Below are 23,562 nucleotides of genomic sequence, written 5' to 3' on the forward strand. Positions count from 1 at the left end.
TACCTTCTACCCTTTTCCAGTATAAATGCTAACCCCAAGGGGTAAGACTCATTCTCCATCTGCTGTATTCTGCCTGTTACTTAATGCTATTCAATAAACTCTTTTTTTCACTTCCTGGCTGACATTTGATTTCCATCCTGCCCAAAGCCAAGCATCCTCTTGGATGGTCCTGCAGGACCCCTCTCCAGGGTTGAGGACCCAGCCTGCCTGCATCATTACCAAGAAGCAGGCAGATTCTATGCCAACATGATATTTATATTATCTTAAATATAAAAAATACCTAACAGTTAAGAATAATTTTCCAGAAATATTTTCTTCTGTTTTTATGCCACAATGCTGATGAGGGAGAAGTGTCACAATCTGTCAGCCCCTGTATCCTACAGATACTTAAAGCTCTGAAGTGCAAAGTTCAAAAACAACTCAGTAGTCAAATGTTAAATCTGCAGATATACTCTTGGTTGTGGGTTGATCATTATTTTTTTAGCCACTATTTGATTATACATTAATTAAATAAATGTAAAAGACTTATTAGCTAAGAAAATTCACATGGATAGAGATGTATAAGTTAACACAGCACAACAAATGAATGGTAGAAACAAGATATGATCTGGGTATCTTTTGGAAGACCATGAACTTAGAACTGATGGTGTGCTACCATGATGTTTATCTACTGAAATTAACTACTACAGAGTACAAGGTATAAGTGCCTCAGACAGAATGCCCAAGTCACAGTTAATTACATTATACAGAACAGATTCCAAGATACCGTGTATATAATAGGTAGTGAATTTTTTTGAGTAAATGAAATACTTTAAGTATATCATTATCTCAAAGTTTAAGTGGAAATAAAAGAATGCTATTTACTTAGCTACTAGGGTATGTGGAGGAGAGAATGAGAGTATTCAGTTAAGTATGTGCTTTAGGAAATACTTAAATAAAATGAAGTAACTGGTTTTGGAGGGCTGGAAAAAGAATTTAAATGTTTTCAAATCCATCAGATTGCTGACAGGTGATCAATGTCTAGCTGGCAAAAAGCAGAATACATGAAATGAAGCATAGTCAAGCTAAGAAAAATGGGGATTTAACTAAGTTTACAGAAGTACATCTTTGATTCAAGGGTAGTGATGTCACAAAGACAGTGGAGTAGCAGACCCCACCCTCTGGCCCCCTAAGAAAAGATCAACAATTACATAGCTACCTACAAACAAAAACAGCTCTGGCAGAGCTTTGGCGTTCACTTAAGAAACTGCAGCAACATGGTGGCACAAAAAAAACTGAGAGTAATTGCACAAAAAGGGAAGGACGAACAGCTTCAGTGTGCCTGTATCAGCGCACAAATCAAGCTGGCATTTCTCGGTCCCAAAAGGGTATTTCCCAGGTAAAAAAGAGTTCCCCTCACCAGAAAAGTGAGAGTGAGGTGAGTAACCAGCTTCCCTACCCCTCTGGGGCACTTCACGAAGGATCAAGGATCTGCTTTGGTTTTACCCAACCAGAGAACGGCAAAGCTGAGACATACAGAGACTGCTGGGAACAAGGAAGAAAAGGAGAGGCTACCTGTAGCAGCCATACAACAGGAGCAACCACCTTCCTACTGACTTGTTCAGCAAACACTAGCAGCTTTCACTACTGAAGAAACCAACGGCCACAAAGCTGTGGCATACCCCTGCAAATTTCACTAGTTTCAGACCCACCTATTTCTATTTGCTGACACCAGCTGCCCAAGTCTCTCTACCCACTTTCTGCCAGCAGCCAGCCAAAGACCCTCTGGCTCCGAGAGTGTAACACACCCATGCAGACTCCTGCAGCTGACATTCACCAACATGCAGGTGCTCAGGGCAAGCCCCCTCCAGTTGTGTACTTATATGCTACTGGGTAAACAGCTGTCACCAGCCTAAAATGCTGTGTACACACCATGCAGAGATCCTGCAGCCACATCAGACCACATCCATAGTGAAGGCTCCTACGGCTGCATGTGGGGCCAGATTAAGCCCTGTCTTCTGTCGCTGGCCTATAGCCACTCCCAACTATGCACCTGCATACCCTCTGGCCCAATCTCCATCACTGACCTCCACATTGCTATGTGTCCAGGGCAAGATCCAACCGACATGGTAGTGAACACAGCCAGATCCAGCTGCCGGTACACATGCTGGTGGCTGGCCTGTGCTGCCTGTCCTGACTTCCACCATTACATGTGTTAGCAGCTGACCCCTGTTACAACATAGGCACCTGCAACTGAGTGTGTGCGCATGACAGACTCAGGCCACTACTGCTGCTTGCTCTGGTCCCTAGCTGACAGACCAGGAGAAGACATGAGAACCCCAAGAGCTCATGCAGGTTATGTGAATGTCTGGCAACACTCACCAAGGACCACAAAACTGCCAATACTCTGCAGGCCAAGACCTAATCCAATGAGTTCCCATCCACCCCCTCAGATCTGGAGCTACCATAAGCCGTGGTACCCTGCCCCCACTTGCAGGTGAAGTCTACACTTACCAACATTCAATGTATAAAGTCTGGAAGAGGTGACCACTTCTTCAAATTCACAGACACCTATGCAAAGCTAAGAGGATTATGAAGAATCAGGGAAACATGACTCCACCAGAGGTATCTAGTAAACTTCTAATAACTGGCACAAAGAAATGGAGATGAAGAATTTGCCCTACTAAGAATTCAAACTTTCTCTACACATTCAACATAGTATTGAAGTCCTACCTAGAAGAATTAGGCAAGAAAAAGAGATAAAAGGCATCCAAATTGGAAAAGAAGGCATCCAAATTGGAACTGTCACATTTGCAGATGGCTTGATATTATATACAGAATATCCTAAAGACTCCACCAAAAAACTCTCAGAACTAATAAATGAATTCAGCAAAGTTGCAGGACACAAAATCAATATATGGAAAATTGTTACACTTCTATAAGCTAAAAACAACTATCAGGAAGAGAAGAGGGGTGCCTGGGTGACTCAGTCAGATAAGCATCTAACTCTTGATTTTGGCCCAGATCATGATCTTATGGTTGTGAGATGGAGCCCAGTGCGGGGCTCTGTGCTGAGCATGGAGCCTGCTTAAGATTCTCTCTCTCTCACTCTTAAAAACTGAGAACAAACTGAGGGTTGATGGGGGGTGGGAGGGAGGGGAGAGTGGGTGGTGGGTATTGAGGAGGGCACCTTTTGGGATGAGCACTGGATGTTGTATGGAAACCAATTTGACAATAAATTTCATATATTGAAAAAAAAAAAAAAAGATTCTCTCTCTCTCCCTCTGCCCCTCCCCTGCTCACATGCTCTCTAATGAAAATAAAAAATAAAAAAAAATTTTTTGAAAAACCCCATTTACAACTACATTATAAAGAAGAAAATACCTAGAAATAAATTTAATCAAGGAGGGGAAAGACCTGTACACTGAAAACTATTAAGACACTATTATCACTATTAAGACAAAGTGAAGAACTCACAAATAAAAAGATATTCCATGCTCATGAAATTAGAAAAATTAACATTTTTAAAATGCCCATACAACCCAAGGCAATCTACAATTCAATGCAATCCCTACCAAAATTTCAATGGCATTTTTCATAGAAATAGAATAAATAATCCTAAAACTTATACAGAACCACAAAGACCCCAAGTAGTCAAAGTAATCGTGAGAGAGAAGAACAAAGCTGGAAGCACAATGCTCCCTGATTTCAATGATAATATAAAGTTATAGTAATCAACACAGCATGGTACTAGCATAAAAACAGACATATAAATCAATGGAACAGAATAGAGTCTGGAAATAAACCCAGGCATATGTGGTCAATTGATTTATGACAAAGGAGTCAAGAACATACAATGGGAAAAGGACAGTCTCTTCAATAAATGGTGTTGGGAAAACTGGACAGCTATATGCAAAATAGACTACTTTCTTACACCACTCATAAAAATTAACTCAAAACAGATATAAGACCTGACTGTAAGACCTGAAACCATAAATCTCCCAGAAGAAAACATAAGCAGTAAGCTCCTAGACATCAGTCTTGGCCATGATTTTTTGGATCTAACTCCAAAAGCAAAGGCAACAAAAGCAAAATAAAGAAGTGGGACTATATCAAACTAAAATACTCTGCACAGCAGAAAGAACCAACAAAAGGAAAAGACAACCTACGGAGTAGGAGAAAATATTTACAAGCCATGTATCTAGTAAGGGGTTAATATCCTAAAATACATAAGGTACGTAACAACTCAAAAGCAAAAACACAATCTGATTAAAAAATGGGCGGGGCGCCTGGGTGGCTCAGTCAGTTAAACATCTGACTTGAGCTCAGGTAATGATCTCGAGGTTCATGAGATCGAGCCCTGCATCGGGCTCTGTGCTGACAGCTCAGAGCCTGGAGCCTGCTTCAGATTCTGTGTCCCTCTCTGTCCCTCTGCCCCTCCCCCACTCATGCTCTGTCTCTCTCTCTTTGTCAAACATAAATAAACATTAAAAAAATTTTTTTTTAAATGGGCATAGAACTTCAATGGACATTTTCCTAAAGAAAATCTACTAATGGCCAACAAGTACATGAAAAGGTAGCTGCTCAACATCACTAAGCATCAGGGAAATGCATATCAAAACCCAATGAGACACTGTCTAATATCTGTTAGAATGGCTATTCTCAAAAAGACAAGATAAAGAGTGCTGGTGAGGATGTGGAGGAAATGGAACCCTGATGCATTGTTAATGGGAACATAAATTGGTGCAGTCACTATGGAAACCAGTATGGAGATTCCACAAAACATTAAAAATAGAACTACTATATGATCAAGCAATCCCACTTCTGGGTATGTATCTGAAGGAGATGAACTTGCTATCTTAGAGAGATATCTGTATCCACCATGTTCACTGCAGCATTCCTCACAATAGCCAAGACATGGAAACAACTTAAGTATCCATCAACACATGTATTGATAAATATGGGGTACACACACACACCCACACCATAGAATACTATTCACCAATAAAACAAAGGAAATCCTTCAGTTTGTGACGTAAGAATGGACCTTGAGGGCATTATGTTAAGCGAAGTAAGTCAGAGAAAGACAAATACCATTTGATCTGACTTACATGTGGAATCTAAAAACATCAAATTCATAGAAACAGAGAATAGAATGGGAGTTGCCAGGCCTAGGGTTTAGGGGAAATGGGGAGATGTTGGTCAAGGGTACAAACTTTCAGTTGAAAGATTAATAAGTTTGGAGGATCTATGGGACAGCATGGTGACTACAGTTAACAATATTGTATTGTATATTTGAAAGTTGCTATGAGAAAAGAGCTTTAATATTCTCACCATAAAAACAAAACAAAACGGTTTATGATGTGAGGTAAAAGGAGTTAACTAACCTTACTATGGTAAACATTTCATAACCTATGTATTAAATCATCACATTATATACTTTAAATTTACACAATGTTATATGTTAATCATATTTCAATAAAGCTAGAGGGAAAATGTTTTAATATTTATTTTGAGAGTGTGAGTGGGGGAGGGGCAGTGCGAGAGGGAGAGAGAGAATCTCAAGTGGGGGTCAATCCCACAAACTCTGAGATCATGACCTAAGCCAAAATCAAGAGTTGGATGGTTAACCCACTGAGCCACCCGGGAGCCCTGGAAAAAATAATTTCTAACTCACACAAGAAGTCTGGAGATGATAAAGGCAGGTATTAGTTTTCTATTGCTGCTAGAACAAATTACCACAGACTCAGTGGATTAAAACAAATCAAGTTTATTTTATAGTTAAGTAAGACGTAAGTCCAATGTAGGTCTCATCAGGTTAAAATAAAGGTGGCATTTGAACTGTGTTCCTGTCTCAGGCTCTGGGGGAGGATCTCTTCACTTGTTGGCAAAATTTACTTGCAGACGGAGCACTAACATCCTATTTCCTTTCTAGCTATTTGCTGAATGCTGCTCCCAGGTTCTAGAAGTTACCAGCATTCCTTGAGTCATAACACCTTTCCTCCATCTTGAAAGCCAGGAAAAGCAGGCTGAATCCCTCTGAAATTTTTCCTGTCTCCTCTCTGACCCATTCTGCCTTCCTCTTACATTTCTAAGAGCTCATATCGCGAAACTGCGCTCACGCAGGTAATCCAAGATAATCACCCATCTGCAGGTTTGTGATCGCAATCAGATCTGCAAAGTCTTTGTTGTTATGTAAAATAACATATTCACAGATTCTAAGAATCAAGATGTGGGCATTTTTGGGGATGCACTGTGCTGCCTACTGAAGGCAGATTCTGAATTTACTCAGTTCCCCCAAAATATTAAGGATTCAAGTTTCTTTGCTTTGACTCTCCTTACTGCTGTCTATAGCTTTACTTTTATCTTTGGCTCCTCTAAGTCTTAAGAAGGCTGCCAAGCAGGAACTAGACCTATAGCTTCCTTGCTTGCGGTCCTTAATAGAGACACTGCCTTCATCTCAGGATTTCCAGGCAGGTCTCATACAGTATCCTAGTGAACCATACAGACCAGGCCTGTACATCAGTAAACCAATAAAGGAGAATAGGACAAAAAAAAAAAATAGTTTAAATTATGTAAGATGATTTGGAATTGTTAGAAAGACTATAGTCTACTAACTTGGTTACCCTTTGCACACACCCTTCTTCTAACACATACACTTTCAAAAATGCTTAGGCTCACACAAAACCCTTCAACCTACCTCACAAAAAGGGAACAAGCCAAAATGTCATCCAGTTACTGCATCTAACTTCAGATCCATGATCTGACTAACATGCCTTCATTTCCAACAGGTCTGGATATAGATCCCTATAGTTAACATCCATTAAGGTAATACAGCTATAAGATTATTATCTACACCCAAAATACATTGGTAAAAGGAAAAAAATAGGGTAACTACAATTAAATTCAGAAAAGTAAACCATGATACAGCAGTGGTCAGTGTTAACTGGCCCTTAGCACACAGTATGTCCTTTTGAAAAGAAGCAGCTAGTATTTTTTACCCTCAAAATTCTAAAGGCTAGTAACCATAGCAAGATCACGGTTAGACAATGGTTGCAATTAGGACTTTGTCTCCTGGCAACAAGCCTCTAAATCTTCCCATCTTCCAAGGCTCTGAATTTGGAATGGCCTTTACCTACTGCATTCCAATTAGAAACTATCCATTTCTTCCCCCAAATTGCATTTAAAAAATACCTTTATTGTATAAACCTGAGTAGTTTCCATTTACCCAGTAGAAAATCCTTAAAGAAGGTATCGGGAAGGTTGAAAGTATGTGCTCTATAGCATACTTATCTCCTGTTAAATCTCTTTTCTAATCCCAAATTCAAACTAACTTCAGAAAAGATGAATTCTTTACCTCAATCTAATTTTATGAGGCTGACCTGTGAAACCACATGAGGAAAGAATCTTTCTTACCAAATCTGTAATCTGAATGTTTAAGGTCTTTTGGGTCTAAGTAGGACACTGTCAGGGCACTTCAATATCCTCAAATTTCTGTATAATTTCCTTCCAAACCACAGCCTCAGGAAGCAAATGGTTATGCCCCAAAGTATAAGGGAATATCACCAACATCTCAAGTTGGAACCCTTACTGCCCTCTCTCCAAGTTAAATCCATAGTATACAATCTCTTACTTGCAAGTACCCCTGTCCCAGTACGAAATTCAGTATCAGCTGGAATGCTGTTGGCCTCAAGCACAGAAACTTGTTCAAACTGGCTTAAAAATAAGTTGACTTCTTATAAAAAGAAATTCAGAAATCTTGCAGCTTTTATCAGGGTTGACGGATTCTGTGGCTCCAGATGTCATCAAGGATCCAGGTTTTTTCCATCTCTTTATCCTGCTGTCCTCAGCTTTAAGGTCGTCCTAACACTAGTCTCTTTATTACCTCAGTGGTGCTATCAGTAGCTTAAGCAAAATGCTTCCTTGTTCACATCAGATTGGCTTCTCTTTCCTAGAGACCCCCACGTCAATCCATCTTCAGTGTGTTACTGACCCAAACTGATTTAGTTCAGCCCACCCTTGGAATCAATTACCGTTAAAGTAAATGAAGTAAACCACAGACGGCTCAGACTACATCTGGGGTGAGACAGAAATGGAGATGTCAAGTACTAATTCAACGATAACATTAAGTTGGGTACTGACAATCTTTAAAATGATATCCTTTCAATAAATTTGAAATGTTTAAAAGTAAGTAATATTAAAACAAAAAGGGTCAAACTGATACAAATAAGGCAATGGCCTTAAGAATAATTCAGTTTCTCTTTTACCCACTAATACCAGCTCAAGTTTAATTCTTTAAAGCATCTCTTAAAATTCTTAAGAATAATCAGTCCCTCATCTGTGCACCTGTATGTTTATGATAACGCTGTATTTTATATTTAGCTGAATGTGTTCTAAACTAGAATGTGAACTCTTTAAGGCTGAGGAAAAAACACTCATTTTCTCTGAGGGTATCAAAAATAGTGTCTGACACAATAGGCACTCAGATGTTTAATGAATGATCGAATACATAGATGTTTAGATTATTAGCACTTTTACCTATTTCAGATTTAAGAAGTGATAGATGGAATGGAGATAAGAAGTGGAAATTAGTGTCCTTTTGGAGATACTTGCTTTTGCTGAGCCCATAGACATATTAACTCCTCCAAGGTGAGTGATAAAAAGAAAAGCCAAAAGCAGTCAATGTTACTATACCTTTTCTTTTCATTCTATTATTTTCTTCTGCTAACCATTCTTTTTTAAAGTTTATTTTTATTGTTTTAATTTACATCCAAGTTAGTTAGCATACAGTACAACAATGATTTCTGGAGTAGATTCCTTAATGCCCCTTACCCATTTAGCCCATCCCCTCCCATAACCCCTCCAGTAACCCTCTGTTTGTTTTCCATATTTAGGAGTCTCTTATGTTTTGTTCCCCTCCCTGTTTTTTATTGTTTTTGCTTCCCTTCCCTTATGTTCATCTGTTTTGTATCTTAAAGTCCTCATATGAGTGAAGTCATTTGTCTTTCTCTGACTAATTTCCCTTAGCGTAATACCTTCCAGTTCCATCCACGTAGTTGTAAATGGCAAGATTTCATTCTTTTTTGATTTCTGCTAACCATTCTTATTTATTTTTCCTTTTATTTTATTCCCACTTGTGCCTTAAGGTTAATTAAGGGCCCTTTAAAACCTATGGAGTTTTAAAAAATGAAATAAAAATTTGTGCTCACTTCAGCAGCACATACACTAAAACTGGAATGATACAGAGAAGATTAGTATGGCCCCCTGTGCAAGGATGATATGCAAATTGGTGAAACATTCCACTTAAAAAAAAAAGAAAGAAAGAAAAATTTAACTTAATTTAACAATTAAGTGCCCACTGTGTTGCCAGTTTCATGCTATGGACATAAACACAAATGAGATAAAACTCACAATACAGGAGAATCTCACAAAACCAATATTTGTAGTAAGAAAAATGAGTATAAAGTACTATGGGAAACAAATGAGTTTGTCTAACTGGGCAAATACCTAAGAAACCAATAAATCTATATTGTTGGTTATTTGCAATGTTCTTACATGTCTTGTTGCATGGTTCTAATTTCTCTGCTAACTTTAAGAGGTTGTAAATTAAGTGTTGGGCAGGGGGGCATTACAAAAAAGGGTAAAATTTTAAAAAGCCTAAAAGAACCAAAATCAAAGAGCAATACCAGGAATTAATTTTTGATCAAACTATTACTTCAATTTGGAAGTGGCAGGATATATCCAGTCCATTCTACTTTTGCTCAAAACTGTGGTTTCTAGATGAAAGAATATGCTATCAACTATATCTGTCATTCCCACCAATTCTCTCAAAGTGATACCAGGGGGTATGTATGTTTGAGTCAAGAGTAATTAATTTTAAAACAAAAAAAAACAAAAAACATTCCAAAATGAGTTCTAAGTATGGGTCTTGCATCAAACTACAGTTAGGTTTTACATTAAATGCAAATTGATAAAGGAGAAAAATTCAGAAAATGAAAAAGCTATATTGTATTCACATAAGATCTAGACCTATAAATGCAAAATGTTTATGAGAAATTGCATATGTTTTTCTTCTTTCTTATCAAAACAACATAATGGATTATGCCTTCCCAAAAAGTACAAGTAGTACTTTTGAAAAATTAATATCAGAAAGAGTTGTATACCTGAAACTAATGTAAATACTATGTGTTAACTATACTCAAAAGTTTTTCAGAAGAAAAAAAATAGTGGCTCTAGTGGAATAGCTGGAAATAGCCAGATATAATCTTGCCAAATTAAAACATCAACTAAGTCTCTGAATGGTTGAGTCAAGGAAAAAAAAGTTATTTTTCTAAATTCTTTTTAAAATTTTTTTAATGTTTGTTTATTTTTGAAAAAGAGAGCACAAGTGGGGGGAAGAGTAGAGAGAGACGGAGACACAGATTCTGAAGCAGGCTCCAGGCTCTGAGCTGTCAGCACCTGACTCAGGGTTCAAACTCACAAGCTGTGAGATTATGACCTGAGCCGAAGTTAGATGCTCAACCGACTGAGCCACCCAGGTGCCCCCATTTTTCTGAATTCTTTAACTGCTGTTTTATATTATGCAGGAGGCACAAAGAATCTATAAAATGGCTGCTCAATAAATGTGCTGATATATGCTTCTGAAAAATTTATCAGGATTAAAAAACTACAAGTGTCTGAAATCTGGCTACGTTAACCTGTAAAATTTATTAACCAAAATATCACACTTAGCTCTTCACTATTACACAAGGCCATGAGAAGCCAATAAAATAATGAATAAATAATCTCTGTACTTATTTTTGTAGTGGTACTTACCAAATCTCAAATGGTAGAAATTACTAATTTATATAAAACTTTATAGTAAAAATGAAAAAAAAATCTCAACTTTTAGGTCGTAATAACTTACCTCTTAGAAGTAAATTTTTTTTCCAGATCCTCATTGTGAACCAGTTTTGTATCCCCAAACTGCCATGATGATTGTAGATCACAGCCTACATCAAGCCGGCACTGGTTAAGAGTATCATGTATGAAACTATACTCTCTAGTGTTGGTGCAACAAGGTGACAAGTAAGCTAAAGATAAAGAAAAGGGCAAGTGGTTATTTGACTTTAAAATTACATCTTTGTACATCTACACAATGACATATAACTATAATATCAAAACCAGAAAAATAATATCGGTACAATCCACAGATCTTAAGAGTTTATCAGTTTTACATATACTTGTATTTGTGTGTATAGTTCTATGCAATTTTACCATATATATAGATTCATGGCAACCACTATAATCAAGATTCATCACCACAAAGATCTCCCTTACTGTTTTATAAACAGAATCATACTGAAAACCCTATTCCCCTTCTCTGCCTCTAAGTCTTGAAAACTACTCATCTGTTCTCCATATTCTATACCTTTGTCATTTCGAGAATGTTTTGTTAAGTAGAATTTTGTATTTGTGACCTATGGACATTGGCTTTTTTCATTCAAGATAATCCCTTTGAGATCCAACTAAGTTGTTATTTCAGTAGATGGTTTCTTTTTATTGCTAAGTATTCCATGGTATGGATGTACCATAGTCTAACCATCCACTCACTGTAAACCTAGGTGGTAGCCAATTTTTGGCTATTCTAAATAAGGCTGCTATGAACATTTGTGTATGGTTTTTGTGTGGACCTAAGTTTTCACTTCTCTGGGATATGCCCAAAAGTGCAATTTCTGGGTTATATGATACTTGCACGTTTGGTGTTTTTAAGAAACTATCAAACTGTTTTTCAAAGAGTGGCTGAGCTATCTTACATTTCCACTGGTTATATGACTGATTTGGTTTCTCCATATCTTTGCTAACATTTGGCATTGTTATTCTTTTAATTTTAGCTGTTTCATCAAATGAGTAGTGGTATCTTATTGTGGTTTCCATTTCCTTAATGGCTATGATGTTGAACATCTTTTTATATGCTCATTTGCTGTCTGTACATCCTCTTTAGTAAAATGTCTGTTCATGTTTTTTTCCTTACTATTGGAATGTCTTTTTCTTACTATTGAATTTGCAAAGCACTTTACATGTTCAAGATCTGAGTTCTTCTCAGATACATGATTTACAAGTGTTGACGAGGACGTGGAGAAAAAGGAACCCTTGTGCACTGTTGGCGGGAATGTTAGTTCTTCAAAAAATTAAAAACAGAAATACCATACGATTCAGTAATTCCACTACTGGGTTTTTACCCCCCAAAATGAAAACACAAATGTGAAAAGATACATGAACCCCTATGTTTAGCACATCATTATTTGCAATAGCCAAGGTATGGAAGAAGCCCAAGTGTCCAATGATAGATGAGTGGATAAAGATGTGGTATATAGGGGTGCTTGGGTGGCTCAGTCGGTTGAGTGTCTGACTTCGGCTCACGTCATGATCTCAGAGCTCATGGGTTCCAGCCCCGCGTTGGGCTCTGTGATGACAGCTCATAGCCTGGAGCTGCTTTAGATTCTGTGTCTCCTCTGCCCTTCCCCAGCTCACGCTCTGTCTCTCTTTCAAAAAAAAAAAAAACCATTAAAATTTTTTTTAAAAAGCTGTGGTATATATATTTACAATTTAATATTACTCAGTCACAAAAAAAGGATAAGATCTTGCCATTTGCAACAACATGGATGGACCTAGAGGATATTATGCTACATGAAATAAGTCAGAAAGAGAAAAAACAAATACCATATGATTTCACTTATATGTGGAAAATAAAAAACAAAAAGTAAAAATCAGACCCATAAATAGAAAAACTGATGGTTGCCTGAGGGAAGGGGGGGTGGAAGGAAGAGCAAAATGGGTAAAGGGGAGTAGATATGGGTTTCTCATTATGGAATAAATAAGTCATGGGGAGAAAAGGTACAGCATAGGGAATATAGTCAATGGTACTTAACAGTGTTGAACATTGTATGGTGACAGATAGTAGCTACACTTGTCGGGAGCACAGCATAATGTAGAGTTGTTGAATCACTATGCTGTACACCTGAAACTAATGTAACATTGTGTGTCAACTATACTTAAAACAAAAAAACAAAACCCTACCTTTTCTCCCACTAAGCTTGTCTTTTCACTTACCTAACAGTCTTTTACAAAAATTTTTAATTGTGATGAAGCCAATTTATCAACTTTTCCTTTTTTTTTTTAAAGTTTATTTTTTTTTTTAGTAATCTCTATACCCAGTGTGGGGCTCAAATTTATATACCTTGTGCTTTTGACATCACTTCTGAGAACTGTTCTAGATTCTTCAGATATTCTGTCATGTTTTCTTCTAAAAATTTTAGTTTCACATTTTCCATTTAAACCCATGATTCTTTTTCCACGATTTTAGTTTCAAGTAATCTCTACATCCAGTTTGGGGCTTGAACTCACAATCTTGAGATCAAGAGTCGCATGATCTACAAAATGAGCCAGCCAGGCCCCACCCATGATTCAACTGTAATTATGTTTTGTGTGAAGTAGGGAGAAGTTCATTTTCTTGCCTATGGATGCTGTCCAATTGCTCCAGCAATATCTGATGAAAAGACTACCTTTCCTCCATTGAATATACTTTCATAAAAATTAATTGAAAGAAAATCAAACAAGCGTATTAATGTGGGTTTATTTCTGGAGTCTCTATTCTGTTCCACTCATGTCTATTCTTCTGCCAATGCTACGCTGTCTTGATTACTGTAGCTACAGAGTAAGCTTTTAGTATTGAGCAGAGTAATTACACTTTGTGTTTCTACTTCAAAATTGTTTAAGCTATTCTAGTTTCTTTGCCTTTTCATGCAAATTTGAGAATAAATTTATTTACAAAAAGACTTGCTGGGATTTTGAGAGAAATGGCAATAAATCTAAATTTGCGGAGAACTGACATCTTCATTATGCTGAGTCTTCTAATCCATGAATGTAAGTACACCTCCCCAGTAACAGATTCTCTTTGATTTCTTTCATCAGCATTTATTGTTTAAAGCATAAAAACACCATACATGTTTTTGTTAGACTTCTACATATGTATTTCATGTTTTGAGCTATTATAAATGGCATTATGTTTGATATTCGTGTTAATTTTCATGTGCCCCTTGCTAATCTATAAAAATTTAACTGATTTCTTCCATTTTTTAAAAATTGAGACATAGCTGAGTTGGTATACAATAATATATTAGTTTCAGGTATACAACATAGTGATTCAACAATTATATACTTTACAAAATGCTCACCACAATAAGTATAGTTACCATATGTCACTATCCAAAGTCATTACAATATTATTAATTATATCCCCTAGACTGTATTGCTCATTCCCATGACTTAACTTATAACTGGAAGTTTGTACTTCCTAATCCCCTTCACTTATTTTGCCCATTCCCCCAACTTCTCTCCCCTCTGGCTACCCTTAGTTTCTTTTCTGTATTTATGAGTCTATTTCTGCTTTTTTCTTGTTCACTTGTTCTGTGTTTTAGATTCCACATGTTAAGTGAAATCATATGGTATTTGTGTTTTTCTAAGTTATTTCACACAGTATAATACCCTCTAGGTCCATCCATGTTGTCACAAATGGCAAGATTTTATTCTTTTTTATGGCTAATATTCCTGTGTGTATGTGTGTGTGTGCACATATACTCCATCTTCTTTATCCATTCAACCATGTATGGACACTTAGTTGCTTCTATGATTTTTGTATTTTAATCATGCATCCAGTGACCTTGCTGGACTTACTAGTTGGGGACTTTTTTTTTTTTTTTTTAATTCCTTGGGTTTCCCTACGTTATCTTCAAACAGAAAGTTTTATTTCTTCTTTTCCAATCTCTGTTTTTAAATCAATTTCATTCACTTTTTGCACTGGCTACAATTTCCAGCACTATGTTGATAAGAATGGTAAATGAGAATGTTCTTGCCTTCTTCTCTTACAGAGAAAACTTCAGTTGTTCATCATTAAGTGTGATGTTAGCTACAGTCATTTTTAATATACTCCTTATCAAGTTGAGGAAACTGCCCTGTTCTTAGTCTGCTGGGTCTTTGTCATGAGTGTTGAAACTTGTCAAATGCTTTCTTTGCATTAATTAATATGATTATGCAATTGTTCTCTATCCTGCAAATATAGATTCACTTTCAAATACAAAACCAGGCTTGCATCCCTCAAATAAATTTTCTTTGGTACTGTGGTCTAATTCATTTTATATACAGTGCTGTTGAATTCGCTTATATTTTGTATAAGATTTCTGCACCAATATTCATGATGGATATTGGCATGTGTTGTTCTTTTTTTGTATTGCATTTGTCTGCTTGTAATATCATAAAATTATTTTCTATTTTCTGGAAGAGGTTCTGTGGAATTTGTATTAACTCTTTTTTAAATGTATAGCATTCTGGGGCATCTGCGTGGCTCAGTCGGTTGAGTGTCCTACTTCAGCTCAGGTCATGATCTCATGGTTCATGAGTTTGAGCCCTGTGTTGTGCCCGCCGCTGCCGGTGCAGAGCTCACTTCATATCCTCTGTCCCCCTCTCTCTCTGCTCCTCCCCAGCTTGTGTTCACTCTCTCTCAAAAATAAAATAATTAAATTAATAATTAATTAATTAAATGTTTAGAATTCTCCAGTGAAACCATCTGGGTCTGGAGATTTCTTTTCCAACAATGTTTTGTTACTTTGTAGTTTCGGACAAATGGGTCTATTTCATCTATGTTTATGTAGTTTCGGACAAATGGGTCTATTTCATCTATGTTTATGTAAGTAGATCTGTTCATAGTATTCCCTTATTAACCTTTAATGCTGTGGGTCAGAAGTGATATCCCATTTCATTCCTGATAGTGGTAATTTGTAACATTTGTCCCTTCTGTCAGTCTTGCTAAAGGTTTGTCAAGTTTTTTATTTTTTCAATCAACCAACTTATTTTTCATTGATTTTCCTTCTTTGCTTGTTTTGGGCTTGTTATTCCGTTCTTATTTTCTTAAGGTGGAAGCTGAAGTTACTGTTATGAAATCATTCCTATTTTTAAAAAATTTAACTCCAGAACAGTTAACATACGGTGTTAACATATAGTTTCAGGTGTACAATATAGTGATTCAACAATTCTATACGTTACTCAGTGCTCATCAAGATAAATGTACTCTTAACTTCCCTTCACCTATTTCACCCATCTCTCTACCCACTTCCCCTCTGGTAACCGTCAGTTCTCTATAGTTAAGAGTCTAGTTTTGGCTTGTCTCTCTCTCTCTTTTTTTAATAATTTTTTCAGTGTTTATTTTTGAGAGAGACAGAGTATGAGCAGGGAAGGAGCAGAGAGGAAACAGAGAATCTGAAGCAGGCTCCAGGCTCTGAGCTGTCTGCACAGAGCCAGACAGGAGGCTCAAACTCCTAAACGGAGATTCATGACCTGAGCCAAAGTCGGACACTTACCCGACTGAGCCACCCAGGTGCCCCACTGGCTTGTCTCTTTTTAATTTTGTTCATTAATTTTCTTCAATTCCACATATGAGTGAAATCACATGGTATTTGTCTTTCTCTGACTGACTTATATTGCTTAGCATTATACTCTCTAGATCCATCCATGTTGTTGCAAATGTCGATTTCATTCTTTTTTATGGCTGAATAGTATTCCACTGTGTGTGTGTGTGTGTGTGTGTGTGTGTGTGTGTGTGAGTGAGTGTGAGAGAGAGAGAGAGAGAGAGAGAGAGAGAGAGAGAGTATTCCACATCTTCTTTATCCATTCATCTATCAATGGACATTTGGGCTGCTTCCATAATTTAGCTATTGTGAGTTATACTTCAATAAACACACAGGTTTTTGAATTAGTGTTTTTGTATTCTTTGGATAAATACCCAGTTGTGGAATTACTAGATCATATGAAATCCTTTCTATTTTCTAATGTTAAGTATTCAGTGCTATAAATTTGTTAGCAATGCTTTAGCTGTGTCCCTAAAATTTTGCTATGTTGCATTTTCATTTTGATTCAATGCATTTTATTTCTCTTGAAATCTCATGAATATTTAGAAATGTGTTATTTTCCATGCGTCTTGAGACCTATTACTTTCTATGAATTTCTACTTTGCATATGGTCCAAGAACATATTCTGTATGACTTCAATTCTTTAAATATGGGGAGATGTGTTTCAGGGCCCAACATATTGTCTATCTTGATAAGTGTCAAATGAGCGTTTGAAAAGAATATCTACTCTGCTGTTGTTGGGTGAAGTCATGTATAAATGTCAATTAGATTCTGTTGTTTGATGGTGTCAAGTTCTTCTGTATCTTTGCTGATTTTCTGCCTTAATAGTTCAGTTCTACCAATTGTTGACAGAGGCATACTAAAGTCTCCAGCTGTAAATCTGAATTTGTCCATTTCTTCTTTAATTTCTAATAATTTTGAATCATGCATACTGAAGCTCTGTTGTTTGATGTATACACATTAAGGTTTGCTATGTCTTATGGGTAGATTGACCCTTTCTCTCATCATTATGCAACATCCCTCTTTGTTCCTGGTAATTTTCTTTCCTCAGAATTCTGCTTTATCTCATATGAATAAAGCTAGTCTTGCTTTATTTTGGCTGTTTCCATGGCCTTTCTGCCTATGTTACTTTAAAAAATGTGTATCACTATATCTGCAGTGGATTTATCAACATTATATACTTCAGTCATCTTAAAAAATATATTGTATCAAAAAAAAAAAAAGAAAAAAATATATTGTATCATTCAGGGCCCTTGTTTCTTTCTTCTCAAGTGCACATGGAACATTCTCCTAGATAGCTCACATACTGGGTCACAAAACAGCCCTTCCTAAGTATACAAGAATTGAAATCATACCATGCACATTTTCAGACCATGCTATGAAGCTTGAAATCAACCACAAGAAAAAAGTCTGGAAAACCTCCAAAAGCATGGAGGTTAAAGAACACCCTACTAAAGAATGAATGGGTCAACCAAGCAATTAGAGAAGAAATTAAAAAATATATGGAAACAAATGAAAATGAAAATACAACAATTCAAATGCTTTGGGATGCAGCAAAGGAGGTCCTGAGAGGAAAATACATTACAATCCAGGCCTATCTCAAGAAACAAGAAAAATCCCAAGTACAAAATCTAATAGCACACCTAAAGGAAATAGAAGCAGAACAGCAAAGACACCCCAAACCCAGCAGAAGAAGAGAAATAATAAAGATCAGAGCAGAAATAAACAATATAGAATATAAAAAAACTGTAGAGCAGATCAACGAAACCAAGAGTTGGTTTTTTTGAAAAAATAAACAAAATTGATAAACCTCTAGCCAGGCTTCTCAAAAAGAAAAGGGAGATGACCCAAATAGATAAAATCATGAATGAAAATGGAATTATTATGACCAATCCCTCAGAAATACAAGCAATTATCAGGGAATACTATAAAAAATTATATGCCAACAAACTGGACAACCTGGAAGAAACGGACAAATTCCTAAGCACCCACACACTTCCAAAACTCAAACAGGAAGAAATAGAAAACTTGAACAGACCGATAACCAGTGAAGAAATTGAATCAGTTATCAAAAATCTCCCAACAAATAAGAGTCCAGGATCAGATGGCTTCCCTGGGGAATTCTACCAGACATTTAAAGCAGAGATAATACCTATCCTTCTCAAGCTGTTCCAGAAAATAGAAAGGGAAGGAAAACTTTCAGACTCATTCTCTGAAGCCAGCATTACTTTGATTCCTAAACCAGACAGAGACCCAGCAAAAAAAGAGAACTACAGGCCAATATCCCTGATGAATATGGATGCAAAAATTCTCAATAAGATACTAGAAAATCAAATTCAACAGCATATAAAAAGAATTATTCACCATGATCAAATGGGATTCATTCCTGGGCTGCAAGGCTGGTTCAATATTCGCAAATCAATCAATGTGATACATCACATTAATAAAAGAAAAGAAAAGAACCATATGATCTTGTCAATTGATGCAGAAAAAGCATTTGACAAAATTCAGCATCCTTTCTTAATAAAAACCCTCGAGAAAGTCAGGATAGAAGGAACATACTTGAACATCATAAAAGCCATTTATGAGAAGCCCACAGCTAATATCATTCTCAATGGGGAAAAACTGAGAGCTTTCCCCTTGAGATCAGGAACACGACAGGGATATCCACCCTCACCGCTGTTGTTTAACATAGTGTTGGAAGAGCTAGCATCAGCAATCAGATAACAAAAGGAAATCAAAGGCATCAAAATTGGCAAAGATGAAGTTAAGCTTTCACTTTTTGCAGATGATATGATATTATACATGGAAAACCCAACAGACTCCACCAAAAGTCTACTAGAACTGATGTATGAATTCAGCAAAGTCGCAGGATACAAAATCAATGTACAGAAATCAGTTGCATTCTTATACACTAATAATGAGGCAACAGAAAGACAAAAAAAGAAACTGATCCCATTCACAATTGCACCAAGAATCATAAAATACCTAGGAATAAACCTAACCAAAGATGTAAAAGATCTGTATGCTGAAAACTATAGAAAGCTAAGGAAGGAAATTGAAGAAGATATAAAGAAATGGAAAAACATTCCACGCTCATGGATTGGAAGAATAAATATTGTTAAAATGTCAATACTACCCAAAGCTATCTACACATTCAATGGAATCCCAATCAAAATTGCACCAGCATTCTTCTTGAAGCTAGAACAAGCAATCCTAAAATTTATATGGAACCACAAAAGGCCCTGAATAGCCAAAGTAATTTTGAAGAAGAAGACCAAAGCAGGAGGCATCACAATCCCAGACATTAGCCTCTACTAAAAAGCTGTAATCATCAAGACAGCATGGTATTAGCACAAAAACAGACACAAAGACCAATGGAATAGAATAGAGACTCCAGAATTGGACCCACAAAAGTATGGCCAACCTAATCTTTGACAAAGCAGGAAAGACTATCCAATGGAAAAAAGACAGTCTCTTTAACAAATGGTGATGGGAGAACTGGACAGCAACATGCAGAAGAATGAAACTAGACCACTTTCTTACACCATTCACAAAAATAAACTCAAAATGGAAAAAGGACCTGAATGTGAGACAGGAAACCATAAAAACCCTAGAAGAAAAAGCAGGAAAAAAACCTCCCTGACCTCAGCCGCAGCAATTTCGTAGTTGACACATCTCCAAAGGCAAGGGAATTAAAAGCAAAAATGAACTATTGGAACCTCATGAAGATAATAAGCTTCTGCACTACAAAGGAAACAATCAACAAAACTAAAAGGCAACCGATGGAATGGGAAAAGATATTTGCAAATGACATATCGGACAAAGGGCTAGTATCCAAAATCTATAAAGAGCTCACCAAACTCCACACCCGAAAAACAAATAATCCAGTGAAGAAATGGGCAGAAAACACGAATAGACACTTCTCTAGAGAAGACATCCAGATGGCCAACAGGCACATGAAAAGATGCTCAACGTTGCTCCTCATCAGGGAAATACAAATCAAAACCATAGTCAGATACCACCTCACACCAGTCAGAGTGGCCAAAATGAACAAATCAGGAGACTATAGATGCTGGAGAGGATGTGGAGAAACAGGACCCTCTTGCACTGTTGGTGGGAATGCAAATTGGTGCAGCCATTCTGGAAAATAGTGTGGAGCTTGCTCAAAAAATTAAAAATAGATCTACCCTATGACCCAGCAATAGCACTGCTAGGAATTTACCCAAGGGATACAGGAGTGCTAATGCATAGGGGCACCTGTACCCCAATGTTTACAGCAGCACTTTTAACAAGAGCCAAATTATGGAAAGAGCCTAAATGTCTATCAACTGATGAATGGATAAACAAATTGTGGTTTATATACACAATGGAATACTACGTGGCAATGAGAAAGAATGAAATATGGCCTTTTGTGGCAACGTGGATGGAACTGGAGAATGTTATGCTAAGTGAAATAAGTCACATAGAGAAAGACAGATACTGTATGTTTTCACTCTTATGTGTATCCTGAGAAATTTAACAGAAGACCATGGGGGAGGAGAACTCCCCCATTGACTCTAAAAAAGTTAGAGAGGGAGGGAGCCAAACCATAGGAGACTCTTGAAAACTGAGAACAATCTGAGGGTTGATGGGGGGTAGAAGGGAGGGTAGGGTGGGTGATGGGTATTGAGGAGGGCACCTGCTGGGATGAGCACTGGGTGTTGTATGGAAACCAATGTAACAACAAATTTCATATTAAAAAAAAATAAATAAAAATATATTGTGTCAACCAGTTTTTTTAATTGGTATATATCATTTACACTTAATATAATTGGTATGTTAGGGCTTAAGCCTGCCATTTATCTGTTTTTCCTCCACTGTTCAATTCTTGATTTCATTTTCCTGACTTCCTATGGGTTACTCAAACATTTAAAAAAATCCATTTTGATCTATTTTTATAAAAATCTTTTAATTCTGATGTAACTGTAGATTCACATGTAGTTGTAATATATAATACAGAAAGCACCTATATTCCCATTCGCCCAGTTCCTTCCAAAGGTAACATCTCACTTTATAATTATTTCCTCTATATACACTGAGAATCACATCAGAGAATGTTACAACTTTTTTTCCAATTGTCAAACATAATTATAAAACTCAAGAGAAGGATGGCTCATTATATTTCCCTGTATTTTGAATCTTTCCTTAATTCCTAATGTTCCCAGCTTCCTTCTTCTGTTGCTTTGTTTAGAGAACTTTGTTCAGCCATTCTTTCAGCCATGTGTTGATGAAAAAATTTTAATTTACTTCATCTGAAAATGTCTACTTCATTTCTATTCCTGAAGGATATTTTTGCCAGGGATAGAACTATGGGTTGACAGTTCTTCTCCTTCTATACTTAAATGTTATGCCACCTCCTCTAGGCTCCATGGTTTCTAATGAAAAATCTTCTGTCATTCAAAAAAATTTTCCCCTATAGGGGCACCTGGCTGGCTCAGTTGGTTGAAGCACATGACTCTTACTCTTGGGAGTCATGAGCTCAAGCCCCCTGTTGGGCATAGAGTTTACTTAAAAAAATTTTTTTCCCTTATAGATATGTGGTTGCTCTAGTTGCTTTCAAGATTTTTCTGTCCTTAGTCTTCAGAAGTTTGATTATGCTGTGCTATAGCATGGACTTTTTGGGTTTATGGAACCTTCAGCCTTTTGACTATGCAGGTTTATGCCCTTTGCCAAATTTGGGAAATTTTTTAGCCAATATTCCTTCAAGTACTTTTCTACACTCTTTCTCTTCTTCTTTGGGGACACTGAGGACAAAGATGTTAAATCTTATATTATTGTTCCACACATTCCTGAAGCTCTGGTATTTTTTTCTGTGTGTGCATGTGTATGTTCTCCCGTGTCATTCAGGCTGAGTAATTTCTATTGTTATTATCTTCAAATTCACTGACTATTTCCAATGTCTTCTTCTCAACTCTTCTCTGGATCCATCCTTTGAGTTTTTATTTTGATTATTGTATTTTTCAGTTCCAAAATTTCTACTTGGTTCTTTATTACATTTTGCATTTTTTTGTTGAGATTTTCTATTTTTTCATTTGTTTCAAGAGTGTTCATAGTTGCTTACTGAAACACCATTATAATGGCTGCCTTAAGAGCCTTGTCAGATTAATTCCAACATCTGTTTCATCAGAGTATTGGCATCTATGGATTACTTTGTCTCATTCAAGTTGATATTTTTCCTGGTTGGTAGAAAATGAGTGATTTCAAAAAATTTTATTTTGGTCATTTTGGATATTGTTAAGATATTCTGGATCATATTTAATCTTGGGTTTTACCAAGCCTCTACTGAAATTGAGCTAACAGGGGAAACTGCCAGTAAGAAAAGGGAGGGACTGATTTCTTTACCACCAGATTGGACTGAAATCCTGGCTCCCTAAAGAGTCTCCAACAACACTGTGTGTGTGTGGGGGGGGGGGGGGGGTGCTTTGTTACCATGAGAAAGGGGTAGAAGTCACTGCTCCTGACTCAGCCTCCAATGACAATGTGGGAAAGGGACAGGTGTTTTGTAACTGACAGGTGTGATAGCAGTCCAGGCTCCATACTTGGTCTTCATGGACTCTATTCCAAGTGAGAAGGGGTGGCTCATCACCACAGGGCAGGGATGGAAAACCACTGACACTGCAGGGGAGGGGATGCCAGGGAGGGGAACCTGTTACTGCCATGAAGGGGAGAGGAGTGGATAGAAGTCTAAGCCCTCCACTTAGCTTTTGCTAACAAAGGTGTACCGACTATATTTCCCCCCCTAGTTTTTTGTAGGAATAAGGGATATACTGTCAAATAAGTTTCTATTTTTCTAGGATGTGCCCTTCCTAGTCCTTTTCAAGGGAGAAGACACTTTTCTTGGGGCTTTCTGTGTCTATTCCAGCTGGTATTCCTGGACTGTTGGCATATGATCTGAGACATGGAGGAAACACAAACATAAAATCCAGAGAACTTACTGCAGTGACATTCCTTGAGTCCCAGGGTTTTTAAGTGGTCCATCTTCTCTACACCTTCCAAAGTCTTCTACTATTTGTTTTGTGTATAATGTCCAGCAATTTTAAGTGTACTTAGTGAAAGGGATAGGAGTCATGTCTGTTTCATTGTGTGTGAACCAAAGGTA

General features: G+C 37.0%; 1 protein-coding gene, 1 long non-coding RNA gene and 1 other non-coding gene across 13 annotated transcripts in view; 2 read left to right on the forward strand and 1 right to left on the reverse strand.

Annotated features, from left to right (window-relative positions):
* The window catches only part of TEX15 (testis expressed 15, meiosis and synapsis associated), a 100,187-nt gene that overhangs the window by 40,808 nt on the left and 35,817 nt on the right, over nt 1-23,562 (reverse strand). For all 10 annotated transcript variants that reach the window (XM_042934463.1, XM_042934461.1, XM_042934462.1 and 7 more), the window contains one exon: nt 10,886-11,051. In XM_042934463.1, coding sequence (XP_042790397.1) covers nt 10,886-11,051 — 166 coding nt within the window. The remainder of the gene's footprint in view (nt 1-10,885; nt 11,052-23,562) is intronic.
* LOC122217476 lies at nt 6,046-11,033 on the forward strand. 2 transcript variants are annotated; one of them, XR_006201522.1, is made up of 3 exons: nt 6,046-6,105; nt 8,527-8,628; nt 10,912-11,033. It is a non-coding gene; the product is annotated as an uncharacterized LOC122217476 (long non-coding RNA). The 2 variants fall into 2 exon arrangements; XR_006201523.1 differs by lacking the exon at nt 6,046-6,105 and adding an exon at nt 7,932-8,166.
* On the forward strand, nt 9,181-9,288 carry LOC122218773. Its single transcript, XR_006202104.1, has one exon. It is a non-coding gene; the product is annotated as a U6 spliceosomal RNA (small nuclear RNA).

The sequence above is a fragment of the Panthera leo genome, chromosome B1, assembly GCF_018350215.1.
Source record: "Panthera leo isolate Ple1 chromosome B1, P.leo_Ple1_pat1.1, whole genome shotgun sequence".
Lineage (NCBI taxonomy): Eukaryota > Metazoa > Chordata > Mammalia > Carnivora > Felidae > Panthera > Panthera leo.